Here is a 20,178-nt window from a genome sequence, read left to right as displayed (position 1 = left end):
TGTGTATATGTACCAAATTAACTTTATTCATCGGTTGAGCATTTAGGCTGATTGCTACATTGTCTCTCTTGGTTAGTGCAACAATAAATGTAAGTGCTGATGGATAGCCCTTTGGTGGTGTCCTTACTTTGTTCCTTTGATTTTATTCTCACTTTTGGGAGAGCTAAACAGTACAGTTGATCTATCTTTAGCTACTGTCCATGCTGTTTTCTATGATGGCCATACTCATTTACATGTCCACAAATAGTGTATAAGATTCCTTTCCTCTCCACATCCTTGCCAGCATTTATTTGTTTGATTTTTCTGTGTACAGTGAGATAATATCAATATAACTTTGATTTCCCTGATAGCTAAAGATATTGAGTATATTTTTTTCAAATATATTGGTTACTTATAGTTTGAGAAGTAACCATTTAAATCATTTATACATTTTTAATGTGATTGTGTATGTTTTTGTTAAAGTTTTTGAGTTCTTTATTCTGGATATTAATCCTCTATTAGATGAAATGTTCAGAAAGATTTTCTTCCATTCTGTAGCTTGTCTTTACTTTTTTGATAGTTCCCCTTGCAAAGGTTTTTGGTTTGTTATTAATCTCTTGTTAATTTTTATTTCTGTTTCCTGTGCATTTGAAGTTTTATCCAGAAAGTCATTGCCTATACCAGTGTCTTGAACCGATTCCTCTGTAAGTAGTTCATAGTCTTACATTTAGGTTGCTGATCCATTTTGAGTTATTTTTTGTGTAGACCGAAAGGTATGGGTTAAGTGTCATCCCTTCACATGTGAACACTCAGGCTTTCTCCCACCATTTATTTAAAAGGCTCTCCAGTCTCTGAAGCATTTTTGGCATCTTTGTTACACATCAATGTGTTGTGAATGCTTAGGTTTATTTCTGGAGTGTGTTTTTTTTTGTTCCGTTGATTTGTGTGTTGTTCTTTATGCCAGAGCCATGCTGTTTTGACTGCTATGGCTCTATAGTGTGTCTTGGAATTAGGTATTGTGATACCTCCAGCTTTGTGTGTGTATGGGGGGGGTAAGTTTGCTCTGGCTAGCTGAGAGTGGTGGCACTTACCTGCAACCCCAACACTATGAAGGCAGTGGCCTGAGGTAAAGGGAGCATGAGCTTAAAGGTCATAGTGAGCTCAAGGTCAGCTTCAATTACATAGCACAACTCTGTCTCAGAAAAACCAGGGAAATTCACAATGGAACTCAATGAAATAGTACTTGCCTTGGTTGTGGTTTCTATTGTCACTAAACAAAATTACTTTGGACCCTTTTGTTCTTCAGTATGAATTTTATAGTTTTTTTCTATTTTTTTGAAGAATGTCATTGGTATTTTGATGCAGTATGTGCATTTTAACAGTATCTATTCTTCTAATCCACAATCATGGGAACATTTTCCTGTGTGTGTGAGTGTGTGTGGTGTGTTGTTCAATTTATCTCACAAGAGTTTTAAAATTTTCATTGTACAGGTGTTTCACTTACTGTGTATCATTTTATTTTTATAGCTATCACAAATGAGATTGTTTTAATCATTTTAAGCAGATTCATTAGTGGTCATAAAAAAGATTTTTGTTAATTTTGAATCTTGCTATTTCACTGAATTAATTTAATAATTCTAATGGCTTCCTGGTAAAGCACTTTCTTTTTTCTATATGTGGAATCATATTATCTCCAAGCACAGATGGTTTAACTTCTTTAATTTTGTTTGTGACATTAGAGATTTGAACTCAGGTCTTCAGGCTTGCATGGCAAGTGTTTCCTCGGTTTCAAATTTTATTTTCTAACTTTACTTTTGGTATATATGAAAACAAAATTCACCTACTCTTATTTTGGTTGAAACAGAGTCTCACTACGTAGCCCTGCTGTCCTGGAACTCACTCTGTAGACCAGCCTGTCATTGAACACACAGATCCACCTGCCTCTGCCTCCTGAGTGCTAGAATTAACTGATCAAAATAAACTTTGTATCCAGCAACCTGATTTGCTCTAGACTCAGTAGTCTGTTTTACCTTTTGTTTGTGCCACTATGCAGAAGATCCACCATGAAAATTTTAATTGTTAGGATTAATTAGTTCTTTCAGTATTTATTCTAGCCAACCTCTCTGTCCATTGACACATCAACCAAATCGTTTTTATTCTTTAAGAATTTCATGCAATGTATTTTATCATATTCTTTCCCCTTCCTTAACACCTTCCAGATCCTCCTTTACCCAGCCAGCCAGCCAGTCAGCCAGCTTCATGTATTCTCAGCCCCACTCTTCCCTCAGCAAGTCCTCTGTGTGAGGCCTGCCCTGGAGTGGAATCAGTATGCCTGGCGTCATACCATAAAAGAAACTTGACTTTCCCACCAGAAATCAAATACCAGTAGCTCCCCAGGCATGGGTGGGACTTTGCACACCTCCTGTCCATGCTGAGATTTTGTCTATGTTGAGCTCACATAGGTCTTGTTCATGCTGTCACAAGTACTGTGAGTGCATGTGTGCATCTTCCCTTTTTCCTTAATGCCATCCACCATCTGTGGCTCTTACCAGCTTTCCATCCCCTGTCCCCATCCTCATTCTTGTAGATCCCTGAGGGGAGGGCTGTGATATAGATGATCATTAGGGCTGAGCACTACACAGTCTCTTATTCTCCGCCTGTTGACAGTTGGAGCTCTGTGTTAATCACCATCTACTGCAAGAAGCTTCTGATGAGGGTCGAAAGAGATGCTGATCTATGGGTAATGGTCATCAGAAAGTGTGTTACTGCTATAACTGACCCCCCACCCCTTAAAATTCTCTTGCTTTGTAAATTTTTACTATCATCATTCTTTTTTGACTTGTATGATTCTTGCTATTCCATAAGATTAATAATTGCACTCAGTATGATCTCCCCAACTAAGAATGAGTGCCTACCACCTGCTGTTAGCTCTTCCTTAGCACTGTTGTGGAGATGCACCCATTTCCATTCTGTCCCTGTTGTCTCTGCCAAGTTTATACCATCCTCCTGTACATCTGGAAAATAGCTTCCTAACTGACCATTAAAAGGTACTCCATTCCCAATATCATAGCTAGATCAACTTCTTAAAATGCCACTTCATCTGTGATACCTGCTCCCAAATAGAAACTGAAAGAACATGTCCCACTTATAGGTTGAACTCTAAACACTGCCACTTGGTCTTTCCCCAAGCCCTTTGTCCCCAAGCCCTCACCCAGCTCCTCTACTGTCTTTTGTAGCTTCCCAACTGATACTATCCCCTTAAGCCTTTCACTATCCCCACAACATTTTCAGTCTCTGCTGGTTTTTGTATGCTTTTACCACAGCTCTCTCTGCATTTTGCCCAGAATACTGTGTGTGCCCGCCCCTACACCACCCTCACAATCAAACTTTCTATAACGTAGCCTTTCTTTAAAGCTCAATTTGACTTGAAGGTTTACATATTGCCTTTTAAAAATGATTTCATGTGAGGGTTTCTTTTTGGTCTTAAAATTCTATAGTGCCAGGCGACTGTGTTGTTACTCCCTGGCCCCTGTGCATTTTCAGTCCTACAACCAACTAGAGTTTTCTAGCCACATCCATCAACTTATGTTATCATCCATAACATATCATTATCCAAATAGTTGTGTTGATTCAGATGGCAGTGCCATTACACCTAAGTGATCTCTGCTGGTCCCCACCCCCAACTCCCCATTGCCTTCAGAAACCTGGCTCCATCCAGCGCCTGTGCTTCCTGACTGTGTCTATTTGTTATGGTTATGGGGATAGAATCCGTGTTTGCATGGATTAGGGAAGCCTATAGCACTGAACGGTATGTCCATCCTTGTGGTTTTCACCTTTTACTCACTGCTGATCTTTCTACCCTCAACATTAGAGTTGCGCTAAAGTTTCCTATAGTTTTAAAATAAAGCATATATCCTCATTTTATTACTGGCTCATTTTTCTTCCCCATTCACTCTCCACATTTGACACTTCTCCAACTTCTTCCCTTTAAAACTGATTTCTGAGATCTGCCAATGTTCCAAACAACTGAATCCATTAGATTCTTTCTGGTCCTCCTGTTTTTAGTAACTGCAGTATTTAGAGCATATTACTTCTTCTGAACTCCTCTCTTCCAAGTTCCTCTCATTTTTGTTAAGACTCTGCCTCTGCTTTTTCTACATACCCTAACCTGAAATAGCCTGTGTTTCCTTTTTTTCTTTCTCTTCTTGTTCATGCCTATCATCTTGATACCCCTCTTAAAATGATCTCAACCACTCAGATGCTCATAACTCCTACTTAAGTACTACCATTGTTAAACTTTTGTCCTGAGCTCACACTCTATAGCTCATTACGCCTGTAATTGTAGTTGCCTGTGAGGAAATCTCATAGACGTTCCATAGGCAGCTCTTATCCCATCTAAAGATGAACGACTACTTACCCTTTAACAGTAATTTAAATCTGCTCAATCATGTGTATCCACCCAGTCACTCAAGCTAGGCATCTCAGCTAAGGTCGCCAACATTAACTCCTGAGAACATCCCGTATCCCAGGTCTCTGGACTTTGTAAAGATTCTCCACTCCACTCCCACCCCTGCCAGTTGCACATTTCCATTCATTCTCCTGGCCCTTGGCCCTCTCTCCTGTCTCTCCCCACACCTGATCCTGAATGGCCCCTATTACCCTCCTCATCCCCTCTCCCACCCAGTTTCCTCTTTCCATCTGCTTCCTACGACTATTTCATCCCCCTTCTAAGTGAGACTCGAGCACCTTTGCTTGTATGTTCCTTCTTGTTTAGCTTCTTTGAGTCTGTGGATTGTATCGTGGGCATTCTGTACTTTATGGCTAGTATCCACTTATTAGTGAGTACGTACCATGCATGTCCTTTTAGGTTTGGGTTACCTGATTCAGGATGATATTTTCTAGTTCCATCCATTTGCCTGCAAAATTCATGAAGTCATTGTTTTTTAATAACTGAGTAGCATTCTATTGTGTAAATGAACTACATTTTCTGTATCCATTCTTCAGTTGAGGGACATCTGGGTTGATAATAGACAGTTTCTGTCTATTATGAATAAAGCTGCTATGAACATAATAAGAGCATTTTTAAAGTAAAAAAAATTGCTTTTTAAAACTTTTGTGTATACTTGTATGTCCTTGGGTTTGTGTACATGAATATAGTTTCCCACAGAGACTAGAGGAGGGCTTTGGCTCCCTGAAGCTGAAGTTACAGGCAACTGTGAGCTGTGTGACTTGAGTGCTGGGGGCAAACTTGGGTCCTCTGTAAGAGCAGAATGTGCTCTAAACCTTTGAGCCATTTCTAATTCCAAAACAATTTTTTAAAAAAATGAAGGGAGGATGAGTACACATGAGTAGGTAGGTATGTGAGACCTGTGATGCACATTGGGTGTGTACTGTGATTATCCTCTTTGCTTTGCTTTGCTTGCTTGCTTGCTTGCTTGCTTGCTTGCTTGCTTGCTTGCTTGCTTGGCTTTTCAACAAAATCTCGCAGGAAACCCAAAGCTCATTGATTCAACTAGGCTAGCTAACTGCATTTCAGGGATCAACTATCTCCTCCTGCTGAGCTTCCTGACATTTGTCTATGCTCCTTGATCTCCTGAGTCCAGATTTCCATCATTTCAGTTCTAGAATCAGTTGTTAACTTCTCTAGTAACTTAAAAGCACAAGCAACCATTTCCCTCTAATCAGTCATAGTTCCTTCTTGAAGGTGAAGTAATTATCATCAGAGTAGATAAAGGATTGCAGTCTCAGCTGACTTAGCAAACACCTAGATTATCTAAGATTCTCCACCCATTTAACAAGAATTACTTGTATATGGCTCTCAACAGATGACATTTTATTTCTTATCATAGTCCCATGATTTAAGGAAAGGATTGCTCCTGTCTTATGGACAAAGGAAAAGTTGAAATATGTTGCTAAGTAACTGAGGCCATCAGGGACTCTCCTCACTTTCTCTCTTTTGAGTGATTACCTCTGTAAGGTTTTTTTTTTTTGCTTGTGTTGTTATTGTTGTTGCTGTTTTAAAACTACACACATCTCAGGCTGGCCTTGAACATGTTATATACCAAAAGGTTACTTTAAACTCCTACTCCCCTGCCACTACCTTCTTCTAGTGCTGAGATTATAGGTATGTACCACCATGAGAATATAGAATCCAGGCCTTCCTGCAGTGCCTGCTAGATAGACACTCAACCAACTGAGCTACATCCCAATCCCCTGTGTAAGGAAGTTTTAAAATCTATTTTGGTAACAGATTATTCCATTCCTTCTTGACTGGTGAACACAACCATAATATACTATTACTTAAGACTTAAGTCTTTCCCCAAAACTTATTCAGCCAGTCTACCTGCCCTATATCCATACATAGGTTTCCTTTCATGTTACCCAGGATTTCTCAGCTATGATACTATTGACAACTGGATCTAAACAACTTTGGAGGTGTGTCTTGTATATTGTAGGACGTGTAAGGGCATTCTTAGTATTTTTAAATGCAAGAAGTACACACACAGCACTCAAGTTGTGACAATAACTGTCTCCAGATATTGTCAACTGTCCAGCAGCATACAAGGTTGCCCAGTAGAGGAGGGCTGCATTTAGAGCTACTTCATTTCCATCCTACACAGGCTTTTCCCTCCACGAGTGTACCCTTCTCTCTCAGCACCGATGCCTAGTGTAATGTACCTCTGTGATAGCTTTGAAGTTATATTTCTATTTTTAATGTTAAAATTTTCTCCTTTACTGTTTATTTTTGTCATAATGAATAAGCACTCAGTGGTACTGGATAATATTCTCAACTTATTGCTTAGTCTGTTTTCAGTCTTACAGAGTTTTAAAAAGAACTTCTTGAGCACATAATTTTATCTGGGCAGGTTTTTTAACCATCCTTAATGTGAACATTTAAAAAGATTTATTTATTTTATGTGTTTGGTTGTTTTGTCTGCATGTATGTATGTGCACCATGCATATGACCAATGCTTGTGCAAACCAGAAGAGAGTGTCCAATCCCTTGGAACTGTAGTTACAGACAATTGTGAGTCACAGAATGGGTGCTGGGAACTGAACCCAGGTCTTGCAAGAGCAGCAGTGCTCTTAACTTCGGACTACCCTTACCATTTTAATGGTTTTTTTATTTCATTTTTCAAGATAGGGTTTTTTTTTTCTGTGTGATTCTGGCTGTCCTGGAACTCAGAGATCCCCCCTGCCTCTGCCTCCCAAGTGTGTGTTAGCACCACAGGCTTCATTTAATGACAGGAAATTAAATGGAAAGCAGAGGACTAATGTGGGCCTTAGTACCTGTCCTGCACGCAGACTTGATACATCTTAGCAGATGCTTCTGGAGTGAAGTAAAGTGCTCTGCAAACTGCTACGTTTTCCAATTGGCAATCGAAAGAAAACAGAGGGATCCATTGCTTAGGAATACTGTTTTTGATGTCTACATTTAAACATGTGTATATAGATTGCAAAGAGGGAATTAGTGGGAAAAATGAAATGAAGGTCTGTGAATGGGAAAATACATCAAAGCATCTGGGACTCAAAGGAAGCAAAAAGATTAGATATAAGGACAGAGGTAAAGAACAGAGCCTCAATAATAAAGGTAGTTACTTACACTGAACTGGGTGGAAAGACAAAGGAATAAGTAAAAGCAAACAGCGTAAGGAAGAGAGGACAAGGGTTAAGGAGCCTCTGTGCTAACATTATCTCCACTAAGTTTGTGATGAAGTCTACTAGTAGAGAGTGACGGTAGCTTTGCAATATTGAAAATGATGAATGTTTAGAATAGCTGCCAGTCAAGTAATGTTAGACAAGCAAAAGCGTCAATTAACCACAGGTTCAGTTAAGGTCAATAGCCTGGTTGTAATAGAGTCAGCCCATTTGGTTATGTTATTCCTTCAGACAGAAGGAAACACACACAGACACACACACACACCTCTATGGTAGTAGGGCTGTGTGAATAAGACCATTTTCCTAGCATGTGCAAGAATCAGGGGGCAAAATAAGCCCATTGTGGGAATGGCAGGTTGTAGGTGCGTTGAGTCCTTGGGAATACAACAAATAGGCAGTTTAAGCTCCCCACCCCCAAGAAGCTAATCTTGAGATATTAGACAATGTCAAATTGATAGTCACGAGATGGAAGAGAATAGGGTCCATGAAAGATGCAGTCAGTGGGGAGCTTGGAGCTTTTCATTATAAACAGGGCATCTGAGAAAGCTGGCTTGGAGGTAGAGAGCTATCTTTTGGCTTGAAGTTTCAGAGGATTCTGTCCAATGTCTCTTAGCCTTTCACTGAGTCTGTGGTGAGATTGAATACCATTATGGAGAGAACTGATGGGAGAAACCTGTTTAGCTCATCTCTGGAAAGCAGAATCAACAGAACAGTATATCAAGATACACTCTTTGAAACAATGCTTCCAGGGGCCCACTTCCTCCAAACACACCGTTTCCTAATAGTACACTCAACTAAGAACTCATCAGTGGCTCTTGTGATCCAGTCAGCTCTCAGGGGCACTACCAACTGTGGATGAAGCCTTCAACATGCAGCCTTTGAGAAGGTTTTATATCCAGACTATAATAGGATCATGTAAATATTTGTTTCAGGTTCTAAAGGATTCCAAAGCATGGCTGAATAAGTATAGAGTAGAGCTAACAGTAACAATACAAGTCCTCACAGTCCAGCTGCACTTCTTTCACAAAATACCTTAGGTTGGGTAATCCATAAGCAGTAGAAATTAGGTTTTTACTCTGAAATCTAAGAATGCCAAAGTGATACTGCTATCAGAATTGATGTTTGATGAAGTTGTCTTCTCTATGCCCTCACATGGCAGAAAGACAAAAGGGTCTAGCTAGTTCTGTCGCATCCATGAGGGTTGAGGCAGTGTGGCCTATCACACCATACCCTTAATCTCTTTGGGGGGTTTGTTTTGCCTTTTCTTTTCCTCTCTCACTCTTCCTCCCTCCCTCCCTCCTCCTTCCCTTCCTTCTTTCCTTCCTTCTTTCTTTTTTCTCTCCCCCCTCTTTCTTTCTTGGAGCTAAGTCTATGTAGCCCTGGCTCTGCTGTGTAGATCAGGCTTCCCTAGAACTCAGAGATCCTCCTGCATCTTACAGTGGAGTACAAGGACTAAAGATGTGTACCACCTCTGAGCCATACCCCTACCTCTTAATAATGTTTGGAGATCAAATCTCAACATGAATTTTGAAGAAGACAAAAATATTTAAGCCAAAATAGCATTTGTCTAACATTTAATTTTCTTTTCTGTATAGCAGCTCATATCATTCCTACCACAACCCAACAAAGTAGATAGATTTGCCTCATTTTACAGAGGAAGTTATCCATGCACCTATAACATAGACAGAATCAGGAATGGAAATGTAGGCCTGCATGACACCAAAGCCCCCGGATTCAAGCAGTATCTCTTTGCACTCTAAATGTAATAGTGGAATAAGTCAAATACTTTAGAGAGACCTCAAAGATTTTGACTGTGTTTGAATTAATTTAAAAAGTCCAACACAGGATGCTGAGGTGGAGAGATTGCCATGAGTGGGGACCAGCCTGGGCTGCAGAGCGAGGCTCTGTTTCAAAAGAAAAGTAGATAATAACGTAAAAAAGTAGCCTCTACCTTTTTAATGCAACAAGAAGTATGATATTCCAATGTGGTTTGAAAAGCATAGGATTTGGCTGAAATTCTCAAGTGGAATCTCACGCCTACCACTTACTATATGTATGTAGGCAAACCATCTCACCCCTGGTCTACTTTCCTTACCTTTAGAAAGATGGTGGTGGTGAAAATAATGATTGATAATAATGATAAGATTACTAGAATAGTTATAAACGTTTTCACCGTGCTAGTTTAAGGACTGTGATAATGGATACAAAAGTTAATAACTATGTATATGATCTTTACCATAGTGATATTTGCATCTGCTTTGTTTCAATGAGAAAGGATAAGTGCAATGGACTCACTTGTACAAACCCAGCATTTGAACCTTTGTCCTTTGAACTTTACTTAAGCACCACTCTCAGTAAAATGAGTAGAATTAAGGTCTTACCTTAGTATTGATGGCAGTATTTCTATGAGGTCTTTGTTTTTCTTTCACAGAAAAAAGAAATGTAGATATTTGTTAGATGTTTCCCAAAATCGTTTTTGAATTTTGTTTCCTACGATTAGGTATTAATATTAATCGAGGCCTTCTGTGCTTGGGAAATGTAATCAGTGCTCTTGGAGATGACAAAAAGGGTAACTTTGTGCCCTACAGAGATTCCAAGCTGACTCGACTGCTTCAAGGTAAGCCTAAAATGCCTGTAAAATGAGAAATAGTAGCTTGAAATGATAGTGTTGAGAAAACAAAGGCAAAATAGGCAGCAAGCTAATGGGCTGTCACATTCACTGCGAATTGATAAGTAGGTGAAATAGCTATTGGCAATCAAGTATCAGATAATGGGGAAATGTCTTCACAGATGGCTCTGAGAGCCAAGAAATCCGTACTTAGGACTTTGTACCTGAAAGTGAACTTGGTTACTGTTTCTGTAATTGACAATATGCTAAGCAAAATTCTTTGGAGAGTTAAAATCTGCATAGAGGGGACATCCGAGGAATATTTAATTCCAGTAGAGGCACCTAACTTACCTGGGCCAGGCCTTGTTGTTTGAAACCTGATTAACTGATGAATGCATAGTTTCTCTTGAGTATAGTGATATTTAAAATAGAATTCTAAAATGTATATCAGTTTACACATCTGAAATTTTACTATTTTTATATTGAAACAAATCTAAAGATGGCCTCACACTCACGCGTATATGTGCAACACAAATTGCAATCAGTGGGCTATAGAAAAGAAAAAAATATGAAATTAGGAGAGGTAGAGGGTGGTTCTGGGAGGAGTAGGGTAAATAGACTCAAAATATATTGTATGCATATATGAAATTCTCAAACAGTAATTAGAATAGTTTTAAAAATTAAAGCCTAATAGTCCTGAAAAATAAAATCAAGACCAAATCAAAAGCATCACTACAAATTTTTTCTTTTATCTTTGAATTGAATTGGTCCAAATACCAGCCTTTGCTTGCATCCCACTTGTTTAATTTCATTTGCTTTCATTATCCCTTCTTTTGCAGATTCTCTAGGAGGCAATAGCCATACTCTAATGATAGCCTGCGTGAGTCCTGCTGATTCCAATCTAGAGGAAACATTAAATACCCTTCGCTATGCTGACAGAGCAAGAAAAATCAAGAACAAACCTATTATTAATATTGATCCCCAGGCAGCTGAACTAAATCATCTTAAACAACAGGTATAAGATTTTATAGGAAAGTTACAAGTATGTGAATGGAATGATAGAGTGTCTATTTCTTTGTTCTATTTCTACTTTAAAATAAATCCTAATACTGTGTTTGCTATCCATTTAAAAGATTGGGGATGCCATTGGGGATTTTACTGATAAAAGAGTAAAGTGTAGAGAGTGAAGCAAGAAACCTTTACAGGAGCCAGATCCTGACGTTTCTTAATATGTTCTGTTAAAGATTTTGGAACTGGAAAGTACTGAGAACTACAGATTTTAAGTAAGAGAATAACATGATGAAGTGTGGTTGAGGGAAATCTGTTTCCTATGCACTTGTACGGAAAACACATGAAAGGCAGCCATGATTAAAAAGAAGCAAATAAGCCAGTCTTTTTTTTAACTGGGGTGAGAACTATAGCCTGAATTAAAAACAGTAGTAATAAAGATGAAGGAAAGGTAACACAAGAAGACAAGGAGCAAGAGGAAAGTAGAGTTTATAGTGTTTGCTTAGTTGCAGAGTTAATGTTGGAGAAGAAGATCTGGTAGGGGGAGCCACGTTTGGTCTTCAAGTTTCTTACTTGGATTATTGAATAATTGTCATATTGACTAAGAAATGCAGATGAAAACCCAGAGTCAAACATGAAAACAGAAATCGTGTATTTAGTTTGAGCCATTGGGGAAACATGAGTAGAAAGAACACAAATCCAGGTGGTTGTATGGGCTTGATTGTAGAGGGTCTCGGAGGAAGGATAAAGAGTCAGCTTTAAGAGCCATAGCTGTTAGATGGTATTTGACTCACAAAATGTTTGCTGAAGGATCAATCGAAGAGATCCAGACCCACAACTTGAAAACACCAGCACTTAAAGAATGGGAAAGGAGAGGCAGATAAGAATAGACAGGAAGAAATTTGATGTCACGAAAGCCAAGGAAAGAGCATTTCAAGGATAGTTGGCATAAGTATAAATTTACAAAGAAGTATTAAGTTGGAAAGTATCCATTGTTTGTTTGTTTGTTTGTTTTTTATCTACAGGGATGATGTTGGCAAAGACTGTGAGGTTAGAGAAGTGCTAAGAGCCAATCATGGGATAATAACTAGAATAGTAAATAAGTGAATGGCTTTTCGTTCAAGGAGGCAAAATGAGAAAAGGCAATGGTCTAGGAAATCAAGGACAAAGAAGTATAAATTTGTATTTTAAATATGGGAGAGCCTTGAATAACTGAAAGAACTAATCAGAGGAGACTGAAACAGTGAACGGCGACTAAGGGCAAATCATCTTCTAATTGCAAGCAGTTGGGTAATAGGATGCGGAGGTGCCTTAGAGAGACCACACATAGCTTAAAAATCACTTAACAGAAATGTGTAAATGTGTGGCCATATAAATATGACTGTAGAGCAGCACACAGTCCTGGGATAGGAACTGAGGAGGCAGGAATTGTATTGATGTGGGAAATTTTGATGCTTTCTGCGCTTGCTCGCTTGCTGGCTTGCTTGCTTGTTTGCTTGCTTGCTTGTTTGCTTGCTTGCTTGCTTGGTTAGTTTTGTTTTGTTTGGTTTGGTTTGGTTTGGTTTGGTTTTTTCAGACAAAGACTCATGTAGCACAGGCTGGCCTTGGACTGTTTATGTCCTTTAAGATCCTCTTGTTTCTGTGTCCTTATTGTTGGGGTTAGAAGTGAACACCACCATGTTTAGGTGTTGATCTAGGGTTTTTGTTTCTTTGTTTTTGTGATTTGTTTTGCTTTGTTTTGAGACAGGGTCTTGGTATGTAGCCCTGACTGTCATAGACTCGCTAGGTAGACTAAGCTAGCTTCAGATTCACAGACATCAGCCTGCCTCTACCTCTCAAGTGTTAAGATTAAAGGTGCACATCTCCATACATGGCCCCTATTAATTCAGGTTTAAAAGCATCAAGTTTTCCTGCATGGTAGAGAATAGAGGATTTAATTTCCACTTAGAAATGTATTTCCCAACTGTCCAGTACTCACTCCTTCTCCAGCCTTCCTCCACAGAGATGATAACTATATAGTTAATCTCTTTTGCCTTTTTCTTCTTGAGGGTCTCTTTAGAGAGTAATAGTAATTATCTGCCTGTTGGGTCTTCTGGTCATTTCCTATTCACTTATTTATTCATTCCAACAGTAAATATTTGTCTAATGATTATGTGACAAAAACTATACTAAGATCTCTTGTTGAGCGAAACAATGGTTTCTGCCTTCATGGAGTTTATTGTCTAGCGTGAGAGACAATATTAAAACAATCAGATAATGATATATCATTATAAACTGGAATAGTTTGATATAGTACACTATGAGAGTAATAGTAGGGTCTCCTGTTATACATCTACCCTGAAAATTTTCCCTGATATAGCAGTGTTTGAACTGAGACCTGAGGGCTTTATGTAGGTATAAACTACAGGAAATAAGGAAGAGTTCTAGGGAGAAGAAACAGCATTGATAGCAGAGTATCATATCAGAAGCATTGGCACTGCTCCCAGGTTACCCAGGTTCAAGCCCAGGCTCTCTCTGTCTTACTGTGTGCTTTGTAAATGGTCTTTGTGCCTCCCATTCCCTGTCTACATAATGGAAATGATAATACCCGCTTCCTAGTGTATTGTGAATATTAAGTAAATTGTTACATTTGAAGAGCTGAAAAGGATGCTAGTGTGGCTACTGTGTAGAAAGCAAGGAAAGAGTATTACAGTGTGGGGCTAAAGGAAAGCTGAGATTTGATTGTGAACTGTGTAGAAAATTATTTTAAGGTAGGCGGTAACACTGATGGTTGACATTGCTAAAAGTTTGCTAAAAGATAATTCAATTTATGAAGTGGATTAATGTGGTGCAAGAATGTGTACATCCCATTTAAGAAGACACCATAGTCCAAGTGAGACTTGGTACTGGGGACTTGAACTAGGATGATAGTGATAGAGAAAGGTAATCAGCATATAAGGAATAGGGTATGGCCCCCAGGTTTTGGGCTCATAGACCTAGATATTCATTGACCTGGAATTACTGGCAGAGGACCGGATCTGAGGATAGTAGGCAATGAAATGGAAAATCAGGTCAATTATAAGGTTTAAAATTAAGAAAGATAAGAGTTAAGATAAACTTAGAAGGCACAAATTTCTATGTGGTAATTGAAAGAGTAGATGAAAATTGAGAATATAAGGAAATAGTATAGATGACAGTGACCTTCGGGAGACTTGGCCATTTATGGGATAAGTGAAACAAAGATGAACCAAGAGCCAGCAATCAGAAACACTGAAGGAAAATTAGAAAGTAGAGTATCTGGAAAGCCAAATGCTACCAGTCAATAAAGTAGAATGAACGCTGGAAAATACCTATTGTTCTTACTATAATAATCTGGGCAAGCATCATATTGAAATAGGTCAATGAAAAATGAATAAAAGGGAATAAAGACAATTGGTGTGAACATTTTCCTCGAGCTTTAGAAAAGAGAGCAATGAGGCAAAAGTGAGTGTATTTTAGTAGGAAGGAGATGATAGGAGGAGAAATTGAAGGTGTAGCAGAGAAAAGAGGCAGTAAAGAGTGAGGTTCCAAAGCATAAACACAGACAGCCCAAGGAGGCAGAATGGCTCCTTTTTGTTACAAAAAAGACTGGAAGAGGGTGTTTTCATGTAAGCTCTAAGGCATTTAACTATACCTGACAACTTCGTGTTGTCAGTCTTATATTATTTCCTTCTCTTTCTCATTTTAGGTTATTCTTCAGCTACATGCAGACTTAAGAGTAAAGGCCATATTATATTTCTGTTACAGTGCATCTACCAGAGCTTTGATTTTTAAAAGTGGTTACTTAATGAAAACTCATTATGATCCTTAGATCAAAGGCACAGCTCGTCATCTTCTGTGTAGCAGTTGTTCATGTAATGCTTATCTTTTTGTCATTGATTCCTTAACCCTGGTGTATTCTGTAGTGCTAAAGATGGACTTAAGCTATCAGAGGCATTGACTAAAATTACCCTATTGCTAATTGTACTGACTTCATTATGAAGAGGTAAGTAGCATTTTGCCAGTTGAGGTTGCCAGTCTTGACTATGTATTCTGGTCTGGCTTAGAGCTCAGGAACTCACTGTGTAGCTAGGTCTGGCCTCAAATTTTTAATCCTTCTTAGATATATGTAGTATGGCTGGTGATAAATTATGAGCTGATTATTTTCATTGCTTCTTTCAGGTCCAACAGCTGCAGGTCTTATTGCTACAAGCCCATGGAGGAACCTTGCCTGGAAATATAAAGTAAGTCATAGATTAATTTTAAAGGTATATTCTTTTACAGGATATTTTGCCTGGTGGCTCTTTTCCTCTGATAGCCTCTAGTTTCTCAGGCCACTTAAGGTCCAGGAAGTAATCTTGCTGACCTTTACTGACTACTTAGGACTTAGGTAGTTATCCTTTAACTGTAATGGAAAGAGTATGGATTCTAGACTTAGAAATGTATTAATTAGAATACTCCTGTGAAGAAGAGCAATCTCTGCCATCTACTTATTTATTTGGCTACTTAGTTATATGCATAGATGCATGTATATCTATTTTATTCTTGGATTAACATCCAACGTTATCATTTGATTTATTTCATTGTCTATTCAGAGCTCCTTCAGGTTGACTCTTACTTCCTTTAACATCCTCAAGAGTGAGGATTTTCACAAGATGTTACAAATGATTCTCCTTGCACCAGGTCTGAAATTAACCATTTCTCCAAGGAGCTTTGGGTTTTTGCATTGAAAAAAAAAATGGTGTTTAAAAACCAAGATCTGTGTGGTTTTTCTAACTCTGCTCACTGTTGCTGAGATGTCATTGCTGTTGGGCCTTGTTGATGGGTAGAACTCAGAAATTCCTTCATGTGTAATAGCCTGCCCATTCACTCAGCTACATTTTTCTATTTATCTGTATTATATGTATATTACAAAACACAGTTTCCTACTGACAATTCTTGATTTTATTCCAAACTATGGGATTTAGTTTATTTTTGCATCTTAAATTTAATTGTACCCTAAATATGCCTCAGTGTTTTTTTAAGTCCAAAGAAGCTAAATATGTGAATAAACTGACCTTTCCTTCTCAACTCCACCCATTTCTTCCAATTCCATTGAACTAGGGATATTCCTAGTAACAAATTTATAGTACATCTTAAGCCCAGCAGGGAATACTGTCTTCAGCCCTTCACTGGGATCAGTATCTCTCCAAGCCACATTCTTCGGAGCAGTGATCTAGACTCCTCCCTTCCCACACCAATGAAATAGTATAGGCCTGTGAACTTAACTGTTTCTAGGTTGAGTTCACCAAGAGAGCCCAAGTGCTAGATTCTGAATCCACTGCCCCAACTAGGCTGGCTATCCCGATTCCCACCCACACCTCATGCTCCTCTATGTTACACACAGAGAGCTCAGGCTATAAAAGTAAGGAGGAAGGGAACTTAGGTAGCATGCCAGAGAAAAGAAGACATTTATCATTTCTTCCCCCAACTAGCACTATAACAAATGCAATTTTGGAAGGCGTTTATTTGCTTTATAATTCCACACTGTAGTCCATCACTGAACGAAGTCAGAACATGAACTCTATAGGGCAGGAACCTGGAGTCAGGAGCTGATGCAGAGGCTATGGAAGGGTGTTGCTTACTGGCTTGCTTGACATGACATTCTTGCCTGCTTTCTTTCTTTTTTAATTTTTTTTATTGGATATTTTATTTACATTTCAGATGTTATCCCCTTTACCCATTCCCCCCCCCTCCGCCCAGGAACCCCCTATCCCATCCCCCCTCCTCCTGCTTCTATGAGGATATGCCCCCACCCACCCACCCACTCCCACCTCCCCACCCTCGAATTCCCCCACACTGGGACATCCAGCCTTCACGGGACCAAGGACCTCCTCTCCCACCTATGCCCAACAAGGCCATCCTCCCTTACATATACATCTGGAGCCATGGGTCCCTCCCTATGTGCCCCCAGGCTGGTAGTTTATACCCTGGGAGCTCTGGTTGGTTGGTATTGTTGCTCTCCCCATGGGGCCCGCAAACTTTCAGCTCCTTCAGTCTTCTCTCTAACTCCTCCATTGGGAACCTCATGATCAGTTCAATGTTTAGCTGTGAGCATCTGCCTTTGTATATGTCAGCCTCTGGCAGACCTCTAAGGAGACAGCTATATCTATCAGGCTCCTGTCAGCATGCACTTTCTGGCATCCACATCAGCGTCTGCCTTTGGTGACTGCACATGGGATGGATACCTAGGTGGGACAGTCTCCAGATGGCCCCTCCTTCAGTTTCTGACCCATACTTTTGTCTCCATATTTGTTCCCATGAGTATTTTGTTACTCCTTCTAAAGAAGGAACAAAGCACCCATACTTTGGTCTTCCTTCTTCATGAGCTTCATGTGGTCTGTGAGCTGTAACTCAGGACCACCTGCCCAGGGATGGCACCACCCACAATGGACTGAGCCCTTCCACATTGAGTATTAAGGAAAATACCCTACAGGCTTGTTTGTCTTCAGCCCAATCTTATGAAGGCATTTTCCCTCCTCCCAGATGACTCCAGCTTGTGTCAGGTTGTCATGAAACTAGCCAGAACAGAAACCCCAATCCATATGCCAGTGAGAAATATTTTCACTAGCTAGATCTTAACATTTATGTGGCATTTTTTTCATCCTATTGGTTTAAAGTAACCTTTGTTTGAATTTCACTTGGGGTTTTCCTACATCTTGATTGTAATTGCTTTTATATTTGGGTATATAAAATACTTTAATGGCTCTAAGAGTCAGATTTTTATGCAAAAAGAGAACAGAAAAATGCAAATGAAAATCCTAATGGGATATTATTTCATACATTTTAGGATGACACTTGTTAATATACACACACGCGTGTGCGCGCACACACACACACACACACACACACACACACACAGGGAAGGATGTGAGGAATGTAGTAAAGCCCTTGTCATAATATTCATGAATTGTAAAATGGTGTTGCCACTATGGAAAAAAGGGGAGATTTAAAAATAAAGAATTAAAAATGGCCTATTGTCCGATTCAGCAATTTCACTTCTGGGAATATGTCCATAGGAATTGAAAGCAGGGTCTCAGCGCTGTGCTCATATGTGCTTATAGTGGTACTATTCAAATGTCCATTAACTAATGAACTGACAAATGTGCTTAGTGATATCAGCAATATTGCACATAGAAAGCTCTACACTCGGGCAGTGGTGGCGCATGCCTTTAATCCCAGCACTTGGGAGGCAGAGGCAGGCGGATTTTTGAGTTCGAGGCCAGCCTGGTCTACAGAGTGAGTTCCAGGACAGCCAGGACTACACAGAGAAACCCTGTCTCGAAAAACCAAAAAAAAAAAAAAAAAACAGAAAAGAAAAGAAAGCTCTACACTTCAGGGGTTTTCCTACAGAAGTATCAACTAACAAATATCCACAAGCAAAAGCATGTTAATGAAAACTCCATAAAGTATAATCCCAAGTTTCCTGGCATACTCCATGAAACTGAAAACCAAAAGCTCCATGAAGCTCAAGTATGTCAGGGCTTTCATCCTGCCACTTGGGAGATGTAGGCAGCTGGAGCTCTGTGAGGTCCAAGCCAGCCAGGGCTACATAGTGAAACCCTGTGTCCAAAAGAAACCTGCATGGGTATGAGAATAAGGGAAACAGTCTCATTTTGGCCATGTTACTTCCTTCCCATGTCTGCACACAGTCACATAGAGAATTCCCAGAACTGATAGTTTCTAAGAGAGGAAAAAGAAACTGAGAGATAGAAACCCAGCTTTTCTAGCATTTCAAGATGTTTCTGAGGAAGGCTGCTCCATTATGACCTCATAGGGAACAGGGAATTTAGGGGATACTGCATAGCTCAGGGACATGGCATCAGTTAGAAAATCACGGAGACATAAAGATAAATTCCACATTTTTGTGCCTCCACAGTAGTACCCCACAAGAGGTCTAAGTCAAGAGCATAGGTGCCCTGCAAAGTTGACCTCACTTCTCCCAGAAGTAGAAAGTGCTAAACCTCTAACTGGCCAGCCTCCAGGCCTATCCTCAGACCCCACGCTAGAGCCTGTCTCAGAGAATAAGAAGACCCCACCAAGAAATTTTCACAAAAAAATGTACATAGAACTCCATGTTCCCATTAGCCTCAAAGTCCACACTCAGATCCTAGCCAGGACAGAAAGATTTAGACAAGAAACAGATGCTAGTACTGCCTTTCCTGCAGTTTACTAGCAGGAGTAAAGTTTACTAGCTTTCTTCCCAATCTCCAAGCCTTGATCCAGCCTAGGGAGAGAGGGAAGTCTCAACTATATTTCTACTTGCAGTAGCCGTTGGCTCATCCAGGTCTAATCCACTTAACCCTAGTCCCTTTCCTGTACTTCTAACAACTGGTAGGCTCAAACAGCAGCGGCCTCCTTGCCAGAGAATACTTGCCACCTGGCCAGATCAGAGGCAACATTTTAAGACTGAAGAATATTTCACCGTATTTATATACAGAATTTTACATATGGTTTCACCTACTGGCAGAACCTGGGTTGTTTCCATCTTTTGAGTATTGTGAATATACTGCTGTACACATGTAGTATCTTTTTATGCCCTTGCTTTTAATTCCCTTGAGTTACCTAGGATTAGAATAGCTAAATCATGTGTTAATTCTGCTTTTAATTTTGTAACTAAACTATCATACTGTTCATAGGTACCATATCATTTCTACATTCTTACCCGCAGTAGACAGAGCTTCAGCTGCTTTCATACTCTCACTAACACTTCTTTTAATACTTCTTAAACTATAGCAAACCCTAATTTGAAGCTACATTTTTAAATCTTTGCATATTATGGTATATACCCTTTGTGGTATGTGTTACAAATATTTTCTTCTAATTTATCTAGGCTTTTATTTTGTTGTCATAGGTTGGGGGTTCTTGTTTGTTTGTTTTCACCCTAA

The 20,178-nt window shown here is 39.4% G+C and overlaps 2 protein-coding genes across 2 annotated transcripts in view; one reads left to right on the top strand and one right to left on the bottom strand.

The window, feature by feature from the left end:
- The window catches only part of Kif4a (kinesin family member 4A), a 96,983-nt gene that overhangs the window by 29,247 nt on the left and 47,558 nt on the right, over window positions 1-20,178 (top strand). The window contains exons 7-9 of the mRNA XM_028769999.1: window positions 10,139-10,255; window positions 11,086-11,261; window positions 15,434-15,495. Of these exons, the coding sequence (XP_028625832.1) occupies window positions 10,139-10,255; window positions 11,086-11,261; window positions 15,434-15,495 (355 nt within the window). The remainder of the gene's footprint in view (window positions 1-10,138; window positions 10,256-11,085; window positions 11,262-15,433; window positions 15,496-20,178) is intronic.
- Pdzd11 (PDZ domain containing 11) overlaps window positions 1-20,178 on the bottom strand; it is an 82,862-nt gene that overhangs the window by 32,478 nt on the left and 30,206 nt on the right. The gene's annotated exons all lie outside the window — the stretch shown is intronic.

This window comes from Grammomys surdaster, unplaced genomic scaffold, assembly GCF_004785775.1.
Source record: "Grammomys surdaster isolate TR1022 unplaced genomic scaffold, NIH_TR_1.0 197, whole genome shotgun sequence".
Taxonomy (NCBI): domain Eukaryota; kingdom Metazoa; phylum Chordata; class Mammalia; order Rodentia; family Muridae; genus Grammomys; species Grammomys surdaster.
The sequence above is the reverse complement of the archived record's forward strand: the minus strand, read 5'-3'. Positions and strand labels throughout refer to the sequence as shown.